Source organism: Solanum dulcamara, chromosome 9 (assembly GCF_947179165.1).
Source record: "Solanum dulcamara chromosome 9, daSolDulc1.2, whole genome shotgun sequence".
NCBI classification, from domain to species: Eukaryota; Viridiplantae; Streptophyta; class Magnoliopsida; order Solanales; family Solanaceae; genus Solanum; species Solanum dulcamara.
Window position 1 is genome coordinate 68,542,309 of NC_077245.1, and position 26,318 is coordinate 68,568,626.

At 34.4% G+C, this 26,318-nt stretch overlaps 1 protein-coding gene across 1 annotated transcript; it reads right to left on the reverse strand.

Moving 5' to 3' along the window:
• Positions 1–1,235: 1,235 nt before the first annotated feature.
• Positions 1,236–3,181, reverse strand: LOC129904374 (uncharacterized). The gene has a single exon (XM_055979940.1). It carries the CDS (start codon positions 2,441–2,443, stop codon positions 1,544–1,546), a length of 900 nt encoding a protein of 299 aa, XP_055835915.1. The 5' UTR covers positions 2,444–3,181; the 3' UTR covers positions 1,236–1,543.
• Positions 3,182–26,318: the final 23,137 nt, after the last annotated feature.

Sequence of the window (26,318 nt, forward strand, 5' to 3'; positions counted from 1 at the left end):
ATTTAATAGTCAAATAAAAAACGCACGAAGGTATTTTCAAAATTTGAATCAAAAGTGTTTATTGGAACACTTTATTAGGTATTAAGGTGTTTAATTGGACCAGAGCTTAGTTCAAATATTTAAATAGAATATCTCGACGAGTTTAAGAGTATGACTTGACTATGTATTAAGCCAAAAATTTACTTATATCCTATGATAATGCTCCCCCTGTGCTTTCCTTTGCCTAATGGTACACTTTGAATTAACAAGAGAAACTTCCTTTCACATATGGTTATGTGTTTCTTGGAAGATAGAAAGGGCATGTTTCTTTAAGGAATCAATTGAAAATGAAATGAAAGCTATTTGTCCTAATCTTAACCATGTTACCTGTCTTTGGATAAATAGTTTCTAACAAGAATGATTAAGCAGTATTTAGAAGGAAAAAAAAACTACAAGGTGTGAAACAGTCAAAACATGTAAATATGGTGGTGTTTTTTGAGCAACATAATCACATAATATGATAGAATAGCTAAAGAAAACATTTTTGAAATCATACTATCAAGAGAACTTATACTTTTTGCTAAAATTACCTTGCCCCATTATAACAAGGGGATATATTTTTTTTTTTGATTTTTCATCCGGTATCCGGTACCCACATTGGAGCCCGAATAAATTCAAATTCGCACCGAGAAATTCCACATTGATGGGTAAAACGTTTCCTAACAAAGACGACTTCATACTCAAAGGAATTCAAACCCAAGATCTTTTGATTAAGGATGAATGATTACTTACTACTCTACCACAACCACAAAGGGGTATAATTAGGACATCATAATGTGGCATGATGGGAGTTTGTACAGGGAGATTTAATTTTGTAGCTCTTTAATAAACTTATTTTTAATTTTATGTTCTTTTTATGAGAAGTCTGAAAATATCATTTTTTTTCTATTTAATTTGTAAGTAGCCATAAGAAATCATTTCTTCCTTCATATACAACAACATGAGATAAATTTTTTTAACCTTTTTGATTTGCTGGAATACTTTTTCCTTGGCCATAGAACATAATCATTCAAAAATAAGAATAATAGAGTTGAAGTTATATATATATATATATATATATATATTACGTTTAGACATTTATGCACTATGTAGAGTTACCTATAAACAATCATTTATAGATTCCTAATGACAGCTATATGATCTCTTTCGCTGTATGCATTTGGTATGGTTACTCGCTTTGCTAATTAAAAGAATAATGAATAGAAAAGACTAATGGTTTGGGTTGTGTATTTACGTTCAATGTACGATACAAGACAAGGTTAACAATTATTTAACAATCTTAGGCTAAGCAAAACCATTACCACTAACTGCTAAAGAAAGGAAACAGATTAAGAATCCAAAGAAGTTACAATAAAAATCTCTATTTTCTATCTGAAAAACTAAAGTTAATACAAGAAAGAAGAGGTAATTGCTGTACTTTTTTGGTTAATAGATAAAAGAGGTTAAAAATATAAATAACAAAAGAAATTTAAACCTCTCCATCTAAAGCATAACAGATTCATAATCAATTGGCTTGTAAATTTGAAGGTGAAGAAGCCAATGGAAGTACCTTTACACAAGTAGAGTTGTGATGTACTTGTATTTGCTGAAGAGGCTCTCTTATTTTGCTCTTTCCAAGAAAAGATATGAATGACCCTTTCTCCTCTGTTGAATGTTTCATTGAAGAATCTTGAAAAGAAGAAACTTCATTCTTGATAACCCTTTTTTCTGCTTCTAATTCTATTAATCTTCTTATAAGTTTCTCCTCAGCATCCCTAAGGAACTTGAACTTTGGAGGGGGTGAAGATCTTAGTCTGGTTAACTCATTTTCTGTTGAGGATTCAAAGAGTGGATTGAACCCTTGGCAACTGTAAGAATCAAGATTCTGAGTCTTAATTGGTGGTGAAGACAAGGGGGTAAGGATAAGGTCACTAAAGCTTTTGTTTCTTGAACATGTTCTACTTCTATCACCACATCTAGATTTACCATCTTCAGATTCCAAATCTTCTTTTGTTTCTTCCTTAATTGTGAAGAGAAATCTTGGAGGTCCACAAAGATTGTGTAGTCTCATTAACTCTGATTCTACACTATCTTCACCATAGCCTTTTAGCAACAAATCTTTGCTATTCCCTAACTCTAAATCTTGATCTTGACCATGACCATGACCATGACCATTCATTTCTTGATTTCTCACTGTGTTGTTTAGTTGTTGGCTACTAACATTGTTTACAGAATTAGGCTTCTTCCAACAAAAAAGATGAGAAAGTTCAGTGGCATAAGGGGTGTTGTTGTACTGATCTTCTGTTGCATTCTTTGGGATTCTTTTCCTTACCCATAACAAGTAATACAACTCTGCTACAAGTCCCATGAGGATGCATCCAAAAACAAAACTCAAACCAATACCTAAACCACTAAAAGATGACATTTTTATAAGAGGAAGAAAAACTAAAAAACTCACAAGTCACATCCAAATTAACAAACTACAATCTTGCACACAACCATTTTGTGGATTTTCCCCAATGAGCAATAAAGAAACTCAAAACCAACTGAAATTGAAAAATGACACAACTTGAGAGGAAAAAACTCAATCTTGTACACAACCCTTTTGAGGATTTCCCCCCAATGAGCAAAAAAGAAACTCAAAACCAACTGAAATTGAAAAATAACAGAACTTGAGAGGGAAAAAAACCTCACAATCTTGCACAAAACCTGTTTGTGGAATTTCCCAAATGAACAAAAAAGAAACAAAAAAGCAGTTGTTTTCCCAATCTATATACTAAGCAACTGACAAAAACTTCAAACTGAAAAACCAATTCAAGAAAACCATTTAAAGGCTCCCCATTTTTTCCTCTGAAGTTCAGATCCTGAAACAACCATTAATTGATTCCTTAAAGTAAAAAAAAAGACCCCTTTTTGGTAACATTATATAATATATATATTTGCCTGAAACACACGCTAAGAAAAAAGCTGCGACTGTGTGGATACTTACTGCGTGTATAAGGGAGGAAAAAGGGAAAACTGAAGGAAAGAGAGAGAAATTGAATCCACTAGTAAGTTGTACAAGGAAAGTGGCAGAAAGTATATATTTTCTATGATATATTAAAAATATGGAGACTTGAAAGGTGTATGGACTGGCAAAGATGGTGTTTATGTACTTTAGTGCAAAAAATGGTTGGTTATATGGGCCAAGTGTCTTTATAAGGATAGCTCATCACATGGGCTGGCAAAAGCATGAGTTATATAATATTTGTGTGAACTGATTTTTTTGAAAACTATTTGGTAAATTTTTTAGAAATAGGTAAAAGAAAAATAAATTAGAAATAATAATTATTCAAAAAGGTTTATCATCTTAGCATGGTGATTTTGATAGAGTAGTATCTATTCTTAAGGAATTTAGATCTTCCTACTAGTTTGCATGGATGAAAGAATTTACAAAGCTTATGAAGTTCGAGTTTCAGTAGTTAATATGAACTTGCCACGAGAAAAAAAAATTGTGTTTTGTTATGAGTATTTTGAGAAGAAAAAAAGAAAAATAGTTATTTTGTATTGTATTTTCGTTTTAGAGGAGCTTTACAGTAATTAACAAGAAGAAATATGCACTTGAGGAATATACTGCTCAATCTTTATGCACAGAATTCGACCACCCTATTTATCTTATTAATGTCATTCATTCCTAGTACTTATCCTTTCTAGTTAATCCACTGTCAACTTTAATACAGATCAAGGCCTAGTCCTTCTATCACACATGAAGGAGTTTCCCACTACACATCACTCCAAATCCGTCTAGCCCGCTTACTATACTTATACAAGTGCCCACTAAAACAATCCGTCCCTTAACCGCATAATATATCATAACAAGGCTTACTAACCATCCCGGACTGAACTCTCTCCATGAGGTACAACCTAATCACTTCGTTCTCGAGTCAACCACCTGGTTCTTGTTTGCACACTCTCACATTCTTGAGATACTGGAACCATCTAACCACCACAATATGATAACACAAGCATATACAAGAACATATTGTTAATTACCATTTTAGGAGCAGTTGTCACGATCCAACCCCGTGGACTATGACTAGTGCCCGAACTGGACACTCATATACATATCTATTAGATATAGTCAAACTGGATCTATGAACAATATGGAAACTTGCAAAAGAACTCCAAAGGTTCATAACGTCATTATACATGTATATCCAGATAAACTGTCTCCTGAGGAGTCACAACTAATCAAATCATATGCAAGCCGACAAGGCTTCCATTACATATCAAAACATCCATAGCCCATCGTATAGGCATAGCTGAACAAAACTTATACACAACCCACACATATGTCTACAGACCTCTAAGAGTATCAACAATATCATATGGCGAGACAGGGTCCCATCGTACCCCTGAATAAACATATATATACATCAAAATGGGGTTTATACCAAAAGTCTAGGCTCCGAGACAAAAGAGCACCCCAAGATAGCTGAATAGAAATCCTAGGCTGGCGGATCACCGAAGCTAGTACCTGTACCTGCGAGCATAAAACGCAACCCCCCGAGGAAGGGGGTCAGTACAAGATATGTACTGAGTATGTAAAGCATGAAATACAATAGGAAAGATCATAACTGAAGTAGAGAGTCCAGGAGACAAGTATGGTAATAAATAAATCACTGTACCTGTGTCTTATGAAATGAAATCATGCATATCATCATCATATACCATACTCGGCCTATTATGAAACACGGTGTCACAATTATATCATCATATCATCATATATATATATAGATATACCATACCCGACCCTCTAGTAAGGAACTCAGTGAATAAAGTCGTGTACACGTATACCATATCCGACCTGTTATAGAACTCAGTTCCATAATCATATCATCATAACAATGTATCATCATATACTGTACCTGGCCCTCTAGTAAGAGACTCGGTGAATAATGTAGTGAAATCCATACATGATAACATACTCGGTTTGTCGTAGGACTCGGTGTATAATACAATAACAATATGCATGAATAGGGTATCATTATCAACCATGTACAATTAGATCATCATCTGAGACTCAATAGAATAAGTAGAATAACTAACACTCGAATGCCTAAAGTATGAAATTTATTGGCCAAGATAGTGTAGTCCGCATCAAGTCCGCATCGCGGACCTGGCCATAAAGAATAAACCAAGCAAAATCAAGAATTCAAGCGCGAGGCAGTATGGTCCGCGACAAGTCCGCATCACGGACCTTTGACATAAAGTGACCAAAATTGAAGCTTGAATTTAATCTGCGAGGCAGTGTGGTCCGCAACAAGTCCGCATCGCGGACCTGAATGTGGGTAAGGGAACAAGATAATACGAACATCTATTGTAAGTTAAGAACACTAATCATGATAAAGCCTGTAAAAATAGAGACTTTTATACACCAGCAACTATCCAATGTATAGAGGACTCGAGGAGCAATAGCTCAATCACATCAGGAAATAATTAAGGATCGTGAATTACACTCGTAATCTATGAATAGAATTATCCCAAGCTCGTATCATTCATTACTTAAATCTAAGACATGCCAAAAGAAAGAAGGGACAACTTTACATACCTTGAACTCTATCTAAATGTCCAACGTCTACTTCTCAAGCTCGTGGGTCTAAAATTAAGATAATATAGGCCACAGTTAGATATCCACATCACTTACTAACTAATTCAAGTACGAATGAAACTTAACAAAATTTGAGCAACATTTCCCCTACAAACTTAATAATCCTCGAAATTTCAATTTAGCCAAACACCAATTAAAATATCAACAACAACAATACTAACAATTTCATATCAATCTAGAATTAAATCCATCCTTAAGTTACTTCCAAAACAGTCCAATATATATTCAGATGTCAATGCTTGTATTCACTTCGTTATTACCGTATATCCATAGTCTAACAACAACAACAGCTACAGCCAATACCCCAATATTCCATCCCACAAAAATATTCATAACAACCATGAAATAGTCCTCAAAATACCATTGCAAAACAATCCGGTATACGCTTTATATATAATATCTTCATACACTTTATTCTTTCAAATTCAAGAACAACAACTCATCAATATCAAAAACAATATCAACAATTATTATACATCCTAACTCAGCTCTACTTCCATCCATTTAATCCACCTAAAACAGCCCCTTAATCTAAAAATCTCAACAAAACAACAAACGAGTTTATAATGCTATTTTCTCCATTCTAATCCGTTAAAACTCTAAATAAACTTATTAACAATGAAAAATGGACTTTAATATTACTTAAATATGCAACAACCACATTAGCACTCTCCTTCTTGGCTGATTTTTAGCTCAAATTGAAGGCAACTCGATGTACAACACTTTTCTCTTCATGAGCTTTAGGATTCGAGGCTCAGATTTTGGTCAAAATTGATGTTTTTCTCTAAGATTCTCCTCTCTCTCTATTTGGAAATTTCTGGATGTTTTGGTCTGAAAAATGAAGGAGAAAGTTAAAAATTTTCCTTAAATGCCGTGGGTATTGGGCCTGACCCGAGTTGGAATTAGGTTGGGCCGAATCCACTGTTCAGCTCAACCTTTATGCCTTAAAATGTCCATATCTTCTTATATCAATGTCACATTCTAACCCAAGACCTATGGTTGGAACGCTATTTTAATTATCTACAACTCTCATTTTGAGAGTTTTCCCAAATTTCCAAATGCTAAAGGGATTATGCCTCCCGAAGTCAGATCGCCCAAAAATGTGATTTAAAAAAAATATTTTTGATGGCTTCTTAGAGAAAAATATCCCGAAGTCACCACCAATCATGCCATTTTAAAATTTAAAATTAAAATCCTTGAATTTATATTCATTAGCTCACGAATAGTCCAATGTGCAAAAATAGGAATATAACACCAATGTACAGTTTCACAGTGTCAATTTTTGTTATACCCCAAAAATTACGAAAATATCTCTAGAGGATAGCGTGCTCGAATAATGTACCATCCCTAACATTTTTGGCCAATTCGAGGTTAGAATATCGATCAGGGAAAAAATCATGTGGAAAAGTAGTCTCGATTGAATTTTAGGCCAATCGAATTAAAAGATAATTTTTCGGGGTAAAATTACATTTCTAGAAGAGTGTGCGACAGGTCCGCATCGCGGACCTGCCCCAACATAGTTCATTTTATCTTTTCTTCATAAAAAGCATTCAGTGAATGCGATTTACCTTTTTCTTCATAAAACACATTTGTGGAATACAATTTATGTGTATTTTTTACATATGTTTTTCAGTTTTAGTGAGGGGCATTCCAGTCTTTTTCCTACCCCTCCTATACTTAACACATGACTGATATATGTCATTTTTGACCTTATAAGGGGTTTTAAACCCATTCCTTAAACTTTTACACATTCAAGCAAAAGAAACTATGGTTAAGGAGAGGAGAAAGGGCTAGGGTTCAAGGATTTTTAAGCCAGAATCTTGCCAGTTTGATTATTTGTCTTCACCCCAGGTATGTAAGACTATTCAAACCATTGGATTGAGTTCGTCCACATGCCCTACATCTAAATTCTATCGATTGTTGAGAATGAGTTAAGTCTAACCCAGTTTCTTGAATTCCAAATGAGTTAATTCTTCTTCTATTGAGTTCTGTAAAATTATGCATTGAGATTATCATTATTTTATATCTCTTAATTGATTGGAATTGTTGTTCATGACTACTTTTCCATGAACCCTAGTTGATTTGATGATCATGACTTTTACATGCATATTTTGAGTAAAGATGATGACTTTTATGCACTGACGAAGAGAGTGATTTGAACTAATATTATATATATATATATATATATATTATTGAGTATAAATGAGTATAAGAGTGTAGCATGATTGATTGAAATTTAGAAAGAGTTTTGATGAGATGTGAATGATCTATAAAACATATTTTACTGAAAGAACTTGACGAATTAAGCATGAGCATTGATTTTAAATGAGTTTTGAGTTTTTATATGAATTGAATTCGTGAGTCATTCATGATTTTATTGAGTTTTGAAGCATGATTTATGAACGTCTTTAATAATCATGAGTCGAGCATGAGTTGAGTATGAGAAGTCTTTAAATGTTGTCATAAATGCATATCTAAACTACTCTTGAAAGATGTGATTGAGATCGATTGGATAATATGATTTGTAATAGAATTGATGAATTGATTAGAGTCCGATGTGACTAGATGGAATGACTTGTATAAACTGATTGATTTGAGTCTTATGAGCTTATTGAGTCTTGGTTTGGGTATAACAGAATTCCTATCCGTAGTATTCATGTATAATTCAATTTTGGTCCCTCAATTTGGGTAAAACTTTCAATTTTCATGGCGCATTTAACTTATATCTACTTTTTTCTGAAATTATTAAATTTATTTTCAATATTAAGACATTTATAAGTAATATGCATAAGTGAATGCATGTATGAAAAGCATCATATGAAACCTTAAAACAATTATTTTGTGGGAAGATGATTGTAAACGACATTTAAGACCATGCGAGCTATTACATGGAATCCAACATAAACCCTATCTAATTACAAGTCAAATCTCATGAACTACGTAGCCAGCATAGGATGGATGGTTAAACCTTTTAAGTCTCAAAATGATGGATTTTGATTGATTGTGGTTTCAATGATAGTGATTCGTCCGTTACCCAGACAAAGTATTGGATGGGTGTGGAAACAACACCGCTTCATTGTACATCACCAGCTCATAGGTGATGGTTGTTGGTTAGAGAAACTCTCAATTAGGATATGATCTTGTATGATAGGATTGTTTGATTGAGAATGTAGATTATTGAGTCAATTTCGAAAAGTATTGCTAAATTCTAAGTTTTCATATCTTTTGAGTTGAGTCCTTTTAGTTGATTGTTGAGATTAAGGTAAGTGTTGTTAACTGTTCTCCTTCCTTTCATTTTACATACTCGTACATTTCATATACTGACGCCTTTTGGCCTGCATCATTTCATGATGTAGACACATATATTAGAGATCCTCGACAAGAGTACCATTGAAGATCAATTCCCTCCCTTCCTGATAGTGGTGAGACCTTCTTGCTTTCGGAGGAATCAAAATTATTTCATTTGTTGCTTATGAATAGTTTCTTTCGAGGTAGCCGTGGGCTTGTCTTGACACCTTATAAAATAGTTGATAGATGCTTCATAGACATAGACTGACTAGATGAGTTCATGTCCTTTTTGAGTCTGTTTTGCTCAAACTTTTATTTATGACATTGGGTTGATTTTCAAAGATTGTCTATTTAAAACTATAATTTAGTTGAGTTGTTGAGTTGGTAGCCCACTTGAGTATTTTGTTGATTTATCTGAGTTTTCCGCTATTTAATTGAATGAGTGATCGGACCAAGTGGTTCGCTTGGGGACCAACAATAGTTTCCAAGTGCCGGCCACGCCTAGGATACCCTTTCGGGGTATGACAATTCTACTGCAATGTAATAACACAGATGACATTCGAACTTCTACTCTTTTCACATTAATTATTACATAGGGTGGGTATGGTCAATTATAATTATGCCAATTTAGAATAAAATATTCCTCACACATGAATTCATATTTATTCAGTCAATAATGGTTCTCTCATGGAACCCGTACCAAAACTGTTAGTTTGTGTCAGCGTGACACTCGATTAAATATGTATTAGAATGTAACACCCAATCCAATATATGTCGGAATGTGACACTAATCCAATATCACAATCACAGTCTACAACGAATAGTTTATATACTTGCACAATCAAGTAACAGGTTCATTGCATGCAATTGTTCACGAATAGTCATTTTATCATTAGTTGAAACACATTTTGGACGGTTACTTGAAATTGAGATGCCACGATTAGGAAGGAGAAAGAGATCATTCTAAATTCAAAATTAATAAGGTTGAGAGACGTTATGTCACAACCCCAACCCTTCATGATTGACATCCATAATAATCCTCCGGTGGGAGAACCACTATTTCAGCTCCAAACTAACAATACTCACAAGAGATAGACAAATTAAAGATGCGAAAAGAGGTTTAATAATGAAATAAGGCCGAGTTTCTATAGACTCAAAATAATCTAGTCAAACAACCCAAACATGCAGAATTTAACACCTAGAAACTGAAGTTCGATGTACCAAAACTCTAACGAACAACAAGTCTAAGATAGGGGATGCAACCCCAAAAAGTCATAAACTAATAAGTCTGAAAGTTTAAGACCTGAGAGAAGGACTAAGATAAAGAAGAACCCATGGTAGCCTAAAAGAACTATCTCACCCTTGAACTCTTGGCACTAGTGATCTTCTATTCGAGGTCTCTTAGAAGCCACCTGAATATGCCCCGTACTCAACAAAGACAGAGCAAGTGCAGTATCAGTACACAAAAATAATAGTGTATTGGTAGGATCACGCAGCTAGGCAGTAAGTGAGACATGAACAAGTAATAATAGCACAGTAACCATATATATACAGAATAGACTATCCATTATCATCCCATAAGTAGTACTTAACATGATCACAGTTCAACAATTCCAATTATCATGTAATTTAAATTAAGGGTCCTCTCATGGGACCTATAAATTCAAACCATATATATGTTAGAACGTGATATCCGATCCTAGGTTGTATTGGAATGTGAAACCTGATCTAAACGTGTGTCGAAACATGACACCCGATTCAAGCATACACAACTAACCACAATCATAGTGAATAGTCCAACAATCATATCTACCAAGAACAGGTTCATTGCAAGCCATAGACACTAAGTAGTCTTTCATATGATTCATTTCGTTCTCCCTTATTCATATACATATATGCATACAATGGAGCAATTAGAAACTACATACATCACATATGGGAAGACAAAACCAACACCTACCTTGAAATCAAGCTTTGACAACTTTAAAGTGCTCAAACGTTTCCTTTGTAGGTTCGTTCAACTTGTTTTTGGTCTAAAAATAGTCACATACATACAAAAGATCAGTATAATGAGCTAATTCACATGAATTATAACATACTTCCCCTCTTAGGATAAACCGATGATCCTAAGCTTTCTCTAGGGCTATTTTCCACCATTAGTTTCAGGCCAAAACCCTCCCTAATGATCACAACCATAATTTCTAGGTTCTAAAAATCGAAATACGAATTAAGGAAGTGATTACTTACCTTTAGCACAAAATATGGTAAAAATATGCAAGAAATCGCCCTAGGTCACTTCTGGTCTCTTAAGAACGAAGAGGGATGACTAAAAATGATTTTTGAGACTTTTTCCCGTCTTTATTCGCGACTGTCCAGCCACAAGATCTAGCGACTCCCGGCCTGATGGGATTCATCCCGCTCTTTTGGGATATATGGAGACAAAGAGATCGTAAAGAGTCTCCAAGTCTCCCGTATCACAACATACCCTCATTCCATGACGTCTTAACATATACCCTTTATCAAAGTTCAATTTTGGGAGTTTTACTAGCCCAAATATGATTTCGTAAAGCCATACAGGCTCCGTATCATCTTGGCTATCAACTATCATCTTGGCTATCAACTAAATTTATCAAACTATAGGTTCAATCCCCCATTTATTTTCAGATCTCCCTAGACCTCACCTGACTTAGAATTCATCCAAGTTTGACGTAGTCTCAAAATTTTCCAAGTCATTACTCGAAGTTTTCTGGTCCGAATTTCTTTCCATTGGCTTATCCATAATGATAGGGATGGGTCGTTACAATAAATAACAATTTACTCATTATTCATCCCAAGTGATCAACTAGTAAAAATGGGGCTAAGACAGAGATAAAGTAGTACCAAATTTGACGAATATCTCGGGATACTTATCTCTCATGTACTTTTCAGTTTTCCAAGTAGCTTCCTCTACTCGATGATGCTTCCATTGAAATTTTGTGGATTTAGTTTCTTTAGTCCTCACCTTTCGAACATCATGATCTAGGATTGTCATTGGCTCTTCCTCGTACTGAAGATCCTTGTCTAACAAAACTAAGTCCCAGTTAATGATATAATCTCCATCTCCATGATATTTATTTAATATGGACACATCAAACACTGGATGTACCCCAGACAAGATAGATGGTAAGGCTAACTTGTTAGCCATTGGCCCCACACAGTCAAGAATCTCAAAGAGCCAATATAGCGAGGACTGAGCTTTCCCTTCTTACCAAATATCATTACCCCCTTAATGGGTGACACCCTTAGAAGCACTTGCTCACTATCCTGGAATGTCATCTCCCTTATCTTATGATCAACATACTCTTTTTGACAACTCAGCATTGCTAGAAACTTAGCTTGGATGCTTCTTACCTTATCCTGAGCATCTCTTACCAAGTCAACTCCCAAAGGCTCCACATCCCCAGGCATAAACCACCCTATAGGAGACCTGCATCCCCTCTCATATAGGGTTTCAAATGGTGTCATATTAATGATTGAGTGGTAGCTATTTTTATAGGAGAACTCATACAAGGGAAAAAACTCATCCCAATGTCCCCTCAAAGTAGATCACACAAGCTCTCAACATATCTTCCAACACCTGGGTGGTCGTCCTCTTTGACTGTCCATCGGTCTATGGATGAAAGTCTGTGCTGAAAGTGAGTTTAGTTCCTAAATCCTCATATATCTTACCCTAAAATTTAGAGGTGAACTGTGTACTATGGTTTGAGATGATAGAAAGGGGCACCCAATGCAACCTTGCTATCTCCTTCACATAAATCTTTGACAATTGTTGTGCATTGCAGTCCACCCTAATCGGAATAAAGTGGGATGACTTCATCAATCTTTCAACCACCACCTAAATGGAATCATACTTCTCCAAGGTCTTGGGAAGACCCACCACAAAGTACATGAATATTCTTTCCCACTTCCATTCAGGAATTGACATTCTTTAAAGTAAACCTGCAGGTATTTGGTGCTCATATTTTACCTGCTGACAATTCTGGCACTTAGCCACATACTCTACTATGTATTTCTTCATGCCCAACCACTAATATGGTCGCTTTAAGTCTTGATACATCTTGTTCACTCCGGGATGAATAGAGTACAATGTACTATGGGATTCAGACAACATTTTCTGAATTATACCATCTTTCTAGGGAATAAAAATCCTTCCCCTAAAGTTAAGCACCCCACCTGCATCAAGCACTACATCCCGAGCCTTGCCCAACAAAATATTTTCTTTAATCTCATTCAAGTTCAGATGATCAAACTGATTGGCTTTAATCTCTTCAATAAATGTGGGCCTTAGATTAACACTGGACATCACCCCACCCTTTTCTAAGATGTATAGACTTATGAATTTGGTCTCGAAGGCCTGAATCTCTCTAGCTAGGGGCCACTTGCAGACTCCCAACAAGCTAGACTACCCATGCTAACTGGTTTTCGACTTAATGTGCCTGCCACTACATTAACCTTACTTGGATGATACTGGATGGTTATATCATAATCCATGAGCAACTTCATTTATCTTTGCTGCCTCAGGTTCAAATCTTTTTGAGTGAACACATGTTGCAGACTGCGGTGTTTAATAAACCTCGCACTTGATACGATAGAGATAATGCCTCTAAAATTTTAGAGCAAACACTATTGCTGTCAACTCCAAGTCATGAGTCGGATAGTTTCTCTCATGGACCTTCAACTTCCGCGAGGTATAGTCTATAATATTCTTATCCTGCATCAACACAACACTCAAACCTAAAAGTGAAACATCACAATAAACAATGAAATCTTTACCTTCAACTGGTAGTGTCAAAATAGGTGTCTTGGTTAGAAGAGTCTTGAGATTTTGAAAGTTCTCTTCACATTTATCAGTACACTCAAATGGTGCCTCTTTCTGAGTAAGCCTTGTTAAATGGGTAGCAATGAAGCAAAGTTCTCACAAATCGGTGATAATAACGGGCAAGTCCCATAAAACTCCCAACTTCGGTCACAGAGCTAGGTTGACCCTAGTTCTTGACCGCTTCAATCTTTTGTGGATCTAGCACTACCCCTTCTTTCAAAACAACATGCCCTAAGAAGGAAAATAAAGACAACCTAAGAAAATTTCGCTAACTGTAGCTGTGGATCATAATTATTTGAAACTATATCCCTTTTAAACAATATACTAGTAATGTTTACCAACTCGCGTAGTTTTTCCTTTAAAATTTATGCATATAGTAGGAGTCTTGTGATTTAAACCTACTACTTGTATAAACTCCCAAAAAATTGTCAAAATTAATGGTTAGATTAAATTCTATTAAATCATAATTTCTTGATGGCAAGAGGGAATATATTTTTACACATAGATGTATCAGCTAGACAGTTCCTTCACCGTGAGATTTAGAATTAGATTATTTCCTTGTGTTTCATTATCTCTAAAATCGAATTTAATTTTAGTTGTTAATTTTTCAATAATTTTGAAGTGACCTTATTCAACTAAAATCTAATCTCCCAACATTTCTCAAGTAATGAAAAATGTATCGACATTCGTTAAACGATGGGCCTTCAGTTACAACAACAACAACCTAGTGAAATCCCAAAATGTAGGGTCTGAAGAGGGTAAAGAGTACGCAGACCTTACTCCTACCAAGGTAGGATGAGTGTTTTCGAGAGACCCTCGGCTCAAAAGAAGCATAAAAAGAGGCCAGATAAGGCTAAGAAGTTCAAAGCGTTATGAAAAAGTAAATAACGGATAAATGATAGGCCTTTAGTTAACAATAATAAATATGTAGTTAGACAAATAAAGAATAAGAAGAAGAACAACTTCATTATAATTAAACATAACCATGAAATTATCCAACAAATGATTCCCTCAAAATTCTTTAGAAGAAACCTAGCTAGTCATAATATTATTTAAGAACATAACATAGAATTTCATAACAAACAAGTAGAAAAATAAAAAAAATTAAAACTTAGAGCTGAATTCTATTATTATTCACTCTTTGTGAAACGATCCATTTAAGTCATTATGGATAAGTCAATGGGGAAGAAATTTGGGATAGAAAACTTTTGAGTAGTAACTTAGAAATTTTGAAACTAGGCCTGACTTGGACGGAATCTAAGTTAAGTGGAGTCTAGGGAAATTCGATAATGGATTGGAATTGATTTCTGAGTTTTGATTATTTGAGCTAGTGTCTAAGACGTTAAGGAATTCATAGAGCCTTACATAAGTGAATTCTCGTAAGTAGAACTCCCGAAATCGAATTTGGCGTGAAAAGGCTATCTTAGAATGTCAAAGTTTGAGGTTGTGTTGAAAAATGGAGGTTTGGGAAACAAATTCTGAGCTTTTGTCTCAGTACAAGCTATTGTTGTGGGATTTATCCTATTATAGTAGGACAGTCACAGGTTTTATCAGGGAAAAGTCCAAAAATGTTATTATTTGCTGCAACTTCATTTTTGAAGAAAAAGAAGCGACTTAGGGTTGTTTCTTTTTAGTCTTTCACCAAATCCTTCGATAAATGTAAGTTAATCATTCCTCTAACTATTTATTTGATTCTTAGACCTTAGAATTTATGGAAATTCACTTAAGAGAAGGTTTTGGCCTGAAATTAATGTCGGTAGAGATGATTATGAAATTGACCAATGATTAGAATTTTGATATAATCCGGGTAAATTAGGCAATTTTACATTGATTACTTGTATTCTTTATTTATTTTAGACTAAGAATGAGCCAAAAAGGGAAAACTTTAGTTCTTTAGAGTTTTCAAGGCTTGTTTCGAGATAGGTGATGGTTGTATTTTCCCATTTATGTTATATATGCATGTTAACTACTTCACTAATATTGCATGCATGATATTTGATTAGGAAAAAAGGAAGAACATGATGTGAAATGATATCTTGTGATCAAATTTGATAAGAATTGGGTTACTTGAATAAACAAGAAAATAATGTGGAAGCGAAATTATATGGATTAAAGAGAGAAATTAAAAGGTATGTGAAATTTGAGAATAACATCCCCAATTTCAAGAAAAGTGCTAAGAACCCTAATTGATCTTAGTATTCAAAATTAGTTGATTAAAACTAATTATGATACTAATAGAGTCAATTCAAGAACTTAGATCAAAAGTGATCTAGACCCCTATTTTGAAAAAATTAGAGACAACAATTAGTATAAGACTAATCACCTTCTTTAATTCACGAATAAGAACTAAAGATATCAAGTAAATAATGAATCTTACCTCTTAAAGAATTGTTCTTATAAGATGTAAGATAAATCCATAGTCACCAGACACAAAGGTGTAAAGAAGAGAAACCTCTCAAATAATATTAATCATCATATTTTTGTATTTTTAAATAATAAAACCTACCCCTATATATAAGGAAAACCTATCCCAAATAGAATGGGATTTAATTCCTACTTTATGGAAATAATAACTAGAAAACTTTAAACTAGAAAACTTTTAAACTAGGAAAGTTTAAACTAGGAAACTTTTAAACTTGGAAACTTTAAACTAGGAAACTTTTAAACTAAGAAAGTTTAAACTAGGAAACTTTTAAACTTGGAAACTTTAAACTAGGAAACTTTTAAACTAAGAAACTTTAAACTATGAAATCTTTTAAAATAGGAAACTCCTAAACTAGGAACTTTTTAAACTAGGAAACTTTAAACCTAAAAAACTTTTATGCTTCTATTGGGCTCCATGTGGGCCCTTCTTTTGGCCTTCATATGGCCCAATCTTTCGGCTCTTGGACTCAAACTCGGACCATGAAAGATATGTAGCTCTTAATCCACTGCTTGTTATAATTCTTGGGTCAATCCTGGGCTTTTTTCCCACGATAAATATCTTCTTGAGTTCTCATTGAAGCCCAACAATCTTGGCTTGTAACTCCTTATCTTGAGACCTTGATGATTGTCTTCTTATGTATTCTATAGCATCATCCTTGTCCATGGAGCTATCATTCCCTCTTCTTGAAAAAAATTCGTCCTCAAATTTGAATCTCGCAAAATCAAGAAGACATGCACTGGTAAACAACATCCACTAATTGAAAGCATCAATGGTAAGAACAAAATAAGATAGTGAGCATGTGTCCATTTAATCCAATTAATCATATTATGTATAAATACATCCCTTATAAACCATGTAGAGATCATCATCCCAATTGAAAATTCTCCTACTTGTATAAGAACACCAAAGTTTTTGTCTAGATGTCATCACGAATGATACATGCAACTTCAATTTAGTTCTATTAATGAAGTACTTCAATGGGTGTGACAAAGACAATACAAAATTTTCATCAAATTGGACACTTTTATGATATAGCCAAGCATCCTTGATTTTACCTCCCAAAGATTCTTTCACATAAAAACTATTCACATAAACACATGAGTTTCCAAGAAGTTAGAAAAACTTTTATTTTTCTAGTTAGAATCTCCATTAAATTCTAAGTACTTGCTCGAATTCTTAAATAAGAAATCATGAATAGGTTCATCAAAGAGTATTTGATTACTCGCATCAGAATAGTCATGTATTTCCTTATAACTAGTATAAAATACCTTTTTAAGATCACAATCATCAAATTTAATACAGATCAAATTCCTCTTATTGAACTCTGAAGTTAGTGACTTATTATATAGCAAAATATCATCATCCTCAAAAATTAATGAAGTCACCAAAATAAGAATTGAGAGTGTGATTCATTACCTCCAAAATATCTTAAGTGTTTTAGCAATACCAAGAATGTGATCAAACCAACTATACTTATCGTACTTGGTCTTATTTAGCAAAGGAATAACATCACCTCGTTTTTCCTTGCTCATTGGTGTTAGATCCACAATTACATTGTTGAAGTTTTTTTCATGAATCTTATCTTGGGTATGCCCAAAATAATTCTCTTTATCTTTATCATTCTCATCAACATGCACTTTCTCTATGAGAGTAGTATCAACAACCTTAGGATTAAGTTCATCCAATGATTGTTTTTCAATTCAAAATTTTCCATGAGTATCTACAAGAGAGTCGAAATAACTAGAAGAAGAAGTAAGAATATTAGAGTTAGAATAAGAAATAACCTTACTCAAACTCTTTTATTTTTCTCTCTCTACCTCACGATCATCCCTCTCCTTTATGATCTCACTATCATCTCTCTTTTCTTTTCTCCCGATCTTGCCTTTTACCTCACTTGACATTCCATTCTCTTCACACAACACATCTTCTCCTTTTTCCTTTCTTGGGATGTCAACATGCACTTCCTTACTTCTCTCATTCTTTTCTCTCTCAAAATTTTTCATTGCTTCTCTCACACGTTTCTGATCTTCATAAACTTGGGATGGAGTTAAAGGTGCAAGTATATATTTTCTATTGTTTAGCTCAAGAGAAACTTTATTCTTTCTCCTATCATGAATTATATTCCTACTAAACTGCCAAGGACGTCCAAGCATGATACGACAGTTTTGCATTGAAATTACATTACAAAGAACATCATCGGAATGCATCCTAATGGAGAAAGAAGTCATTCATTGTTTAGTCAACTTAAGCTCATTGGAATATAAGTTTCAACTTCTCTACCACGTATGAACTCACCACATTAGCACCACTTTCTCTATCAATAATCATAGAGAAAATACTACCATTTATTCCACACCTTGTATAAAAAATATTTTTCCTCCTCAATTCATCAAAGGTGACATTCATACTCTCCAATTGTGTGATCAATACTTCAACAAAATTGGTATCGTTTAGCGCTCCAGCTTCAATTTCTTTACCTGTTTGAGACATCTCAAAAAAAATATATTTAAAAAATAAATATCTTTCAATTTTGCTGTTTCTGTACTATATTGATCTCACTCTCTTTTGCCTTTTTCCACTCAAATTACTATCTTTGAATGGAGCTTTCAGTATTTATATATAAATCCTATTATTAACAATCTTTTAGAATGAAGATGTAGAAAGAAAAAGAATTGTTCAATACCCAGGTGAATTGGGATTGATGAGACAAGAAAAATACCACTTTGTGTAACAAGATTAAACTTCACATTTTCCCTCTTTGAGATAAAAAATCAAGAGTCAAAATAAATTCCGATTTGTTTAAAATACCTTAATTCTCAAGCAGTTGATAATTTTTTTGGGGGTAATTTTCATTTTTTTTCTTGGCTTCTTTTTTTAAAAAAACTTTTTTTGTTATGTAGCTTAACTTTTAAGCTGCTACAACAAAGATAAGTTTTTTTTGAAACTCCCAAGATTATCAAGAACGAAACATTGATAGAACTGATCTGATACCACCTAATAAGAATCGAGTTATCCGAATAAATAAGAAAATAATGCAGAAGCAAAATTGTATGGATTAAAGACAGAAATTGTAAGATATGTGAAATTCGAGAATAAAATCCCCAATTTCAAAAAAGTGCTAAGAATCCTAATTGATCTTAGTATTCAAAATTAGTTGATTAAAAATAATTATGGTACTAATAGAGTCAATTCATGAACTTAGATCAAAAGTGATCTAGACCCCTATTTCGAAGAAATTAGAGACAACAATTAGTGTAAGACTAATCACCTTCCTTAATTTACGAATAAGAACCAAAGATATCAAGTTAAAGAGTTTATCTTACCTCTTAAAGAATTATTCTTATAAGGTTGTAAAATAAATCCGTAGCCACCACACACAAATGTGTAAAGAAGAGAAACCTCTCAAATAATATATCAATCATTATGTTTTTGTCTTTTTAAAATAATAAAACATACCCCTATATATAGAGGAAACCTATCCCAAATAGAATGGAATTCAATTCCTACTTTTATGGAAATAATAACTAGGAAACTTTAAACTAGAAAAACCCTACCCCTATATATAGAGAAAACCTATCCCAAATAGAATGGGATTCAATTCCTACTTTTATGGAAATAATAACTAGGAAACTTTAAACTAGCAAACTTTTAAACTAGGAAACTTTAAACTAGGAAACTTTTAAACTAGGAAACTTTAAACTCGGAAAGTTTTAAACTAGGAAATCTTTTAAAATAGGAAACTCCTAAACTAGGAAACTTTAAACCTAGAAAATTTTTGTGCTCCTATTGGGATCCATGTAGGCCCTCCTCTTGGCCTTCATGTGGCCTAATCTTTCGGCTCTTGGACTCGAACTTGGACCATGAAAGATATGTAGCTCTTAGTCCACTTCTTGTTATAATTCTTGGGTCAATCTTGGGATTTTCTTCCGTGATAAACATCTTCTTGAGTTCCCATTGAAGCCCAACAATCTTGGCTTGCAACTCCTTATCTTGAGACCTTGATGATTGTCTTCTTAGGGCTTCTATAGTATTATCCTTGTCTATGGAGCTATCAAAATTGCAAGCAATGAATGTATTACTTGGTTGTACAAGTATCTGTGCCTATTCATTATGGTTATGATTATAATGTGTGACTTCATGTTGGATCGGATACCACACTGGTATATTTGAATGGGATACCACGATGGTGCAATTTAATCGGGTACCACGTTGATATATTTGGATACCACATTGTTACATTAACAGTTTGGGCATGCGTTTCATTAGAGGACCATTGTTCCGTTGAATTATGATTGAACATATTTTCCTATATAATGATTTAAGAGTTGGCAGAACTGTGATGTGATTGTATATTGTTGTCTTACTATGTTATAGTTTCTAGTTCATATTTCATTTACTTAAAATGGCCACGTGATTCTATCAGTACACTATGGTTGTCTACTGATACTACACTTGCTCTTTCACTATTAAGTATAGGACATATTTAAGCGCCTGTTGAGAGACCTCAGTTAGGAGATCATTGATCATCCAAATTCAAGGGTGAGCCAGTTTTTTCAGGCTGCCGTAGATTCATCTTAACTCTTAGTCCTTTCCTTTCGGACTTAGACCCCTTTAAACTATTGTTTTATATTTATTATTTCGAGTTTGCATCCCCTTAATTCTAGACCCTTAGATAGAGTTTTGGTACAATGACTTTCAAGTTCTAGGATGTAATTTCTGCATGATTTGGTAAATTTCCTGAGTTTATGGGAACTCAATTTTAAGCTATATATATATATATATTTAATATCTTTCCACTATTAGTTGCATGTTTTGGGTTAAAATTTATGCTCTAGGTTGGTGTAGTATTGGTTCTCCCACTACAGAGTTAGTGTGGGTGTCACTCACGACTGGTCAGGATCGTGACAAAGTTTGTATTAGAGCCTTAGATTTGTTGATCTTATTGTACTAAAATGAGTCTACTAGAGTCTTGCAAAATGCTACAGAGATGTCAATACTTTTCTTCGAGAGGCTACAGGACTTTAGGAAATCTCTCAATCTTCTTTCTCCCTTCTTGCTATAACTTTATTTCAATTGGTATCTGGTAATCCAAATTGATATCTAATCTCTTTCACTTTTCTGTCTGCAGATGATTAATACACGTTGCAATGGTGCAAGGACAGTAGCTTAGGAAAATGAGCCAGTATCAAAGCCAACAGAGAGAGGACGCGACAGAGGCATAGGCAGAGGAAGGGGCAAAGGTAGAGGAAGGGTGACACCCGCCAGGGGTGAAGTTCAGGATGAGGATGTACCAAAAGAAACGAACTCTCCCCCACCTCAGAATTACGTGGAAGAGAATGTGGAGATAGAGATTAAGGAGGATGATGAACCACAGACGGGAGCATATACTAGATTAAGGACTTCTTCCTTTAGATGCATGGATGGTTTAGCAAAATCAATCTTTTTTGAGTGTGTTGGCCGGTTCTTAGCCACTCCCACAGTGCAAGTTGCTCAAGATCCAGGATGAGAATGATCATCTTTCATAAATTGTAACTCATAAGAATAGTCTTTTAATTTTATAAAATATTATATTCTTTAAGTTAACTTGACATAACCATCGTTGGAGCACATAAAACTTGATCTCAGCCTGATCAACTAAGCCATCACATGTTTTGTTTGGGTATAAGACATACATATCTTGCGGATCCATAATAAATCCTTATTAGAGACATATAGAGGAGTCATCTGAACGAATAGTACAATCCTTAACCTATATTGTCATACATAGTTTCAAGCATTCAATATCTAAACTTATGCCTTCTCGGTGTTAATCATCACTCAAAAACTATCATAACATAGTTTTAAGCTCATCTATCATAGTTTGCATAAAACCAAGCATATTTGGCTTGGAAGTCATACGTCATAACATGCGTCATATACATATCTTGTAAAGATCATGAGAGATACATATTTGTCTTGAAAACACATAACTCATAAAAGAATCATATACATATCTTGTAGAGATTATGAAAAAAACTTATTTGATAGTTCATCAGATAATATCATTGAAAACTCTTGAAATTCATAAATCATGATCCATAATTTGAAATCATGTCCTAAATCATAAAGTTTATATTTTTGAATAGGAATTCATGCTTTGAAGAAAATTAGTATCATCGCAATTCATGTTTTTAAAATCTCATGGTGAAAAGGGACAATCTCTTGTAATGAGATTTTCTTAGAGAATGAAAGATATCATAGGAATTTATGAGTTCATAAGATTCGTTATGAGAAACATAACTTTTAGTACATATAAAACTTGATAATTCATGTAGGCAATTACGTAGATATGGAAGAATCAAAATATCTTTCATAGAAGATTTAATAAGGATTCATCAAGAATCATAGAAACATCAAGAATATCAAGAATCGAAAACACTAACAAGAATCTTAATGTTTCTATGGAGGTGTTAGGAATTTAAAACATGGATACTGTGGGGAAGAACTATTTCCAAACTCAAGATTAGCCTTACATACCTTGAATCACTCTAATTGAAACTCTAACATTGAAAACGAATTTCAAAAGTCTGTTCTTGAACCATGAGTTGAATTCTTATTTTTATTAGATATGGGTGGAAAATTTGATGTTAGAATCTTGTTATGAATTTGTGACAATAGATTAAAAATACTTACAAACAGTTGAGATACATGGGAGGAATATAACTTGGAGTTGGAGGTAGAAGATATGAGAAAATTTGAGAGAAAATAAGTCCCAAGTCGTTCAAGTAAACCCCTAACTTAACTTAATAAATATAGTAACTTAACATCGTGGACACTGGAAAAATAGAATGGCATAATGCACCTACATTATGAGCCTCACGTCGCCATTCTAACAGTCCTTCAGTCAAATGCACTCAACCTTTTACTCAGAAGTTAGATTGATGAGCGGTTGGATGCGTTGGAAACTAGTCTTAAAGATGTCATGACCCCGACCCGCTTGATGGGTACCCACTCTAACTCTCCAATGGGAGAACCATTCTAAACAACCCAATAATAATAATCACAGGTATATACAACTTAAAGATGCAGAAGCAGGTTTAAGCCAAAGATAAATGCTGAGTCACCATACACTAAGAAACTAACTAGTTATAAACTCAAAGTATGCGGAAGTGAATACACCCTAGGAACTTAAAGTCATCGTACCAAAATTCTAAAAACTAACAAGTCTAGAATAGGAGTACAACTCCAAATAGAAACTAGTAACAAATAACCACTATCTGAACATCTAAGTTCTAAAAATAACGATAAAGTCCACAGCAGCCTGAAGGAACAGCTTACCCTTGAACTCAAAAATACAATCACTTCTCTAGACAAGATTTCTCCACAACCGGCTGAATTTACCCTGTACTTAATAAAAATGGCAGAGCAAGAGTAGTATTAGTATACAAAAACAACGGTGTACTGGTAGGATCACGCAGTTAGCCAGTAAGCGAATTATAGATAAGTAAATTCAACATAATAGACATATACATATACATAATAAGTCAACTAATCTCAAGTTCAACCATATTTTGCACTATCACAACTCAATATCTTTCATATGCTATAACTTCACGCAAGAGTCCTCTCAAGGGACCTATAAATAATTAAATTTTTATCAGAACGTGACACCTAGTCCTAATATATGTTGGAACGTGCCAACCGATCTAATTATGTTTTAGAATGTGACACCCAATCTAATTATATATCGAAACGTGATACCTAATCCAAGCATAACACAATCACAAATACATTCAATATTTTACAGTTTTATATCACCAAAAACATGTTCATCACAAATATAGGCCAGGAAGTGATTATTTCATACATAACCTAATATGTTTCAATATTCATATACATACATGCATGTCATGATACAATTTAACAAGTATATGAAACACATACGGGAAACTAGACCATCACCTACCTTAAATTCAAGCTTCAACAACCTGATAATGCAAGAGCCTTCCCTTTTTGGGTTCGTTCTTCTCATTCTTGATCTAGAAAACAATAAATACATATAAAGGATCAACACAATGGCCTAACTATCAAGAAATATAACACAATTTCATACCCTAGGACAACCCATGATCCTAATTCCACCCTATGGCTATTTTCCACCATAGTTTTTCAGTTCAAACCCCCCCAATGATTACTAAACATACTTTATAGGTTCTAGGAATTAAAGAATGAATTTAGGGAGTAAAATCTTTACTTTAAATGTGAAAATCCATTGAAAATCAATGAAAATCTCCCTAGGTCTCCTCTTGAAAACTTAGGAACTGTTTCTGCAGAAAAGAACCGTTCTAAGGTTTTTCACGACTTAAGTCTCACGACTGTCCCACTCTTGCGGACGAAATCCCACTCTGGCGGGATAGGCGGAGAAAGCGAGCTCTTAAAGAGTATCCAAGTCTCTCCTTTTACAACATACCATCTTTCCAAGACGTATTAAAATATACCCTTCACGCCAACTTTAATTCTAGGGACTTTTACTCGCCCAAATGCGATTTGACAAAACCGTAAATTCTCCGTATCATCCTGGCTATTAGCCTATCCAATTAAATTGGAGGTTTGACTTACTATCATTCACATGATCACCCTAGATTTCACCTGACTCAGAATTCATCGAAGTCAGTTCTAGGCTAAGTTTTTCTAAATTTACTACTCGAAGTTTTTTGGCCCGAAATCTTTCCCCCTTGGCCAATTCCTATCGACGGAAACAAGTCGTTACAATAGATAGAAATTTACCCGTCACTTGTTCCCTAGTGACTAACTAAGAAAAATAGGCTAAAGTAATGATATAGTAGTACCTGTCTCGCTGAACAATTGGGGATACTTGTCTCGCATGTCTTTCACAGTCTCCCAAGTAGCTTTCTCTACTGAATGATTTTTCCATTACACTTTAACCATACTGATCTCTTTAGTCCTCAACTTCCAAAAATCACAAACAAGAATTACAATTGGCACTTCTTCTTACTGAAACTCCTTGTCTAATAACACTGAATCCCATTTAATGATGTAATCCCTATCTCCATGGTACTTTTTCAGCATAGACACATGAAATACTGGGTATGCCCCTGACAAACTAGGTAGTAAGGCAAATTTTTATGGCACTGGCCCTACACAATCAAGAATTTCAAAAGGGCCAATATAACAAGGATTGAGTTTGCCCTTCTGGCTAAATCTCATCACCCCTTTAATAGGTGACACTTTTAAAAGCACTTTCTCACCACCCTCGAATGTCATATCCCTCACTTTTTGGTTAACATACTCCTTCTGATAACTTTTAGCCATTAGAAGCTTAGCTTGGATTCTCCTTACCTTATACTGGGCATCCCTCACTAAGTCAACCCCCAATGGCTCACTTCCCCAATTTCAAACCACCCATGGGAGAACTGCATCCCCTCCCATACAGGGCTTCGAATAGTGCCATATCAATACTGGAGTGGTAGGTATTATTGTAGGATAACTGAAATAAGGGAAAAAACTTATCCCAATATTCCCCAAAGTCTATCACACATGCCCTCAACATATCTTTCACTACTTGGATAATCCTTTCTAACTGCCCGTATGTCTGTGGATGGAAAGTTGTGCTGAAAGTGAGTTGAGTACCCGACTCTTCATGCAACTTACCCCAAAATTTAGAAGTGAACTGTGTACCACGGTCTAAAATGATAGAGAAGGGCACCCCGTGCAACCTTACTATCTCCTTCACATAGATCCTAGCCATCTGTTGTGCATTTTAGTCCACTCTAACCAGAATAAAATATGCTGACTTTGTTAACCTGTCAACCACTACCCAAATAAAATCATGCTTTCCCAAAGTCTGGGGAAGTCCCACCACAAAATCCATGGCTATTCTCTCCTATTTCCATTCAGGATTGGGCATTCTTTGAAGCAAACCTGCAGGTCTTTAGTGCTCATACTTCACCTATTGGCAGTTTTGACTTTTGGCTATATATTCAGCTATGTCTTTCTTCATACCAATCCACCAATATAACCTCTTCAAGTATTGATACATCTTAGTCACTCCCAGGTGAATAGAGTATTGTGAACCATGA

Bases quoted from the DNA above. Each gene is read 5' to 3' on its own strand.
- LOC129904374 (XM_055979940.1), bottom strand. From the start codon at position 2,443: ATGTCATCTTTTAGTGGTTTAGGTATTGGTTTGAGTTTTGTTTTTGGA.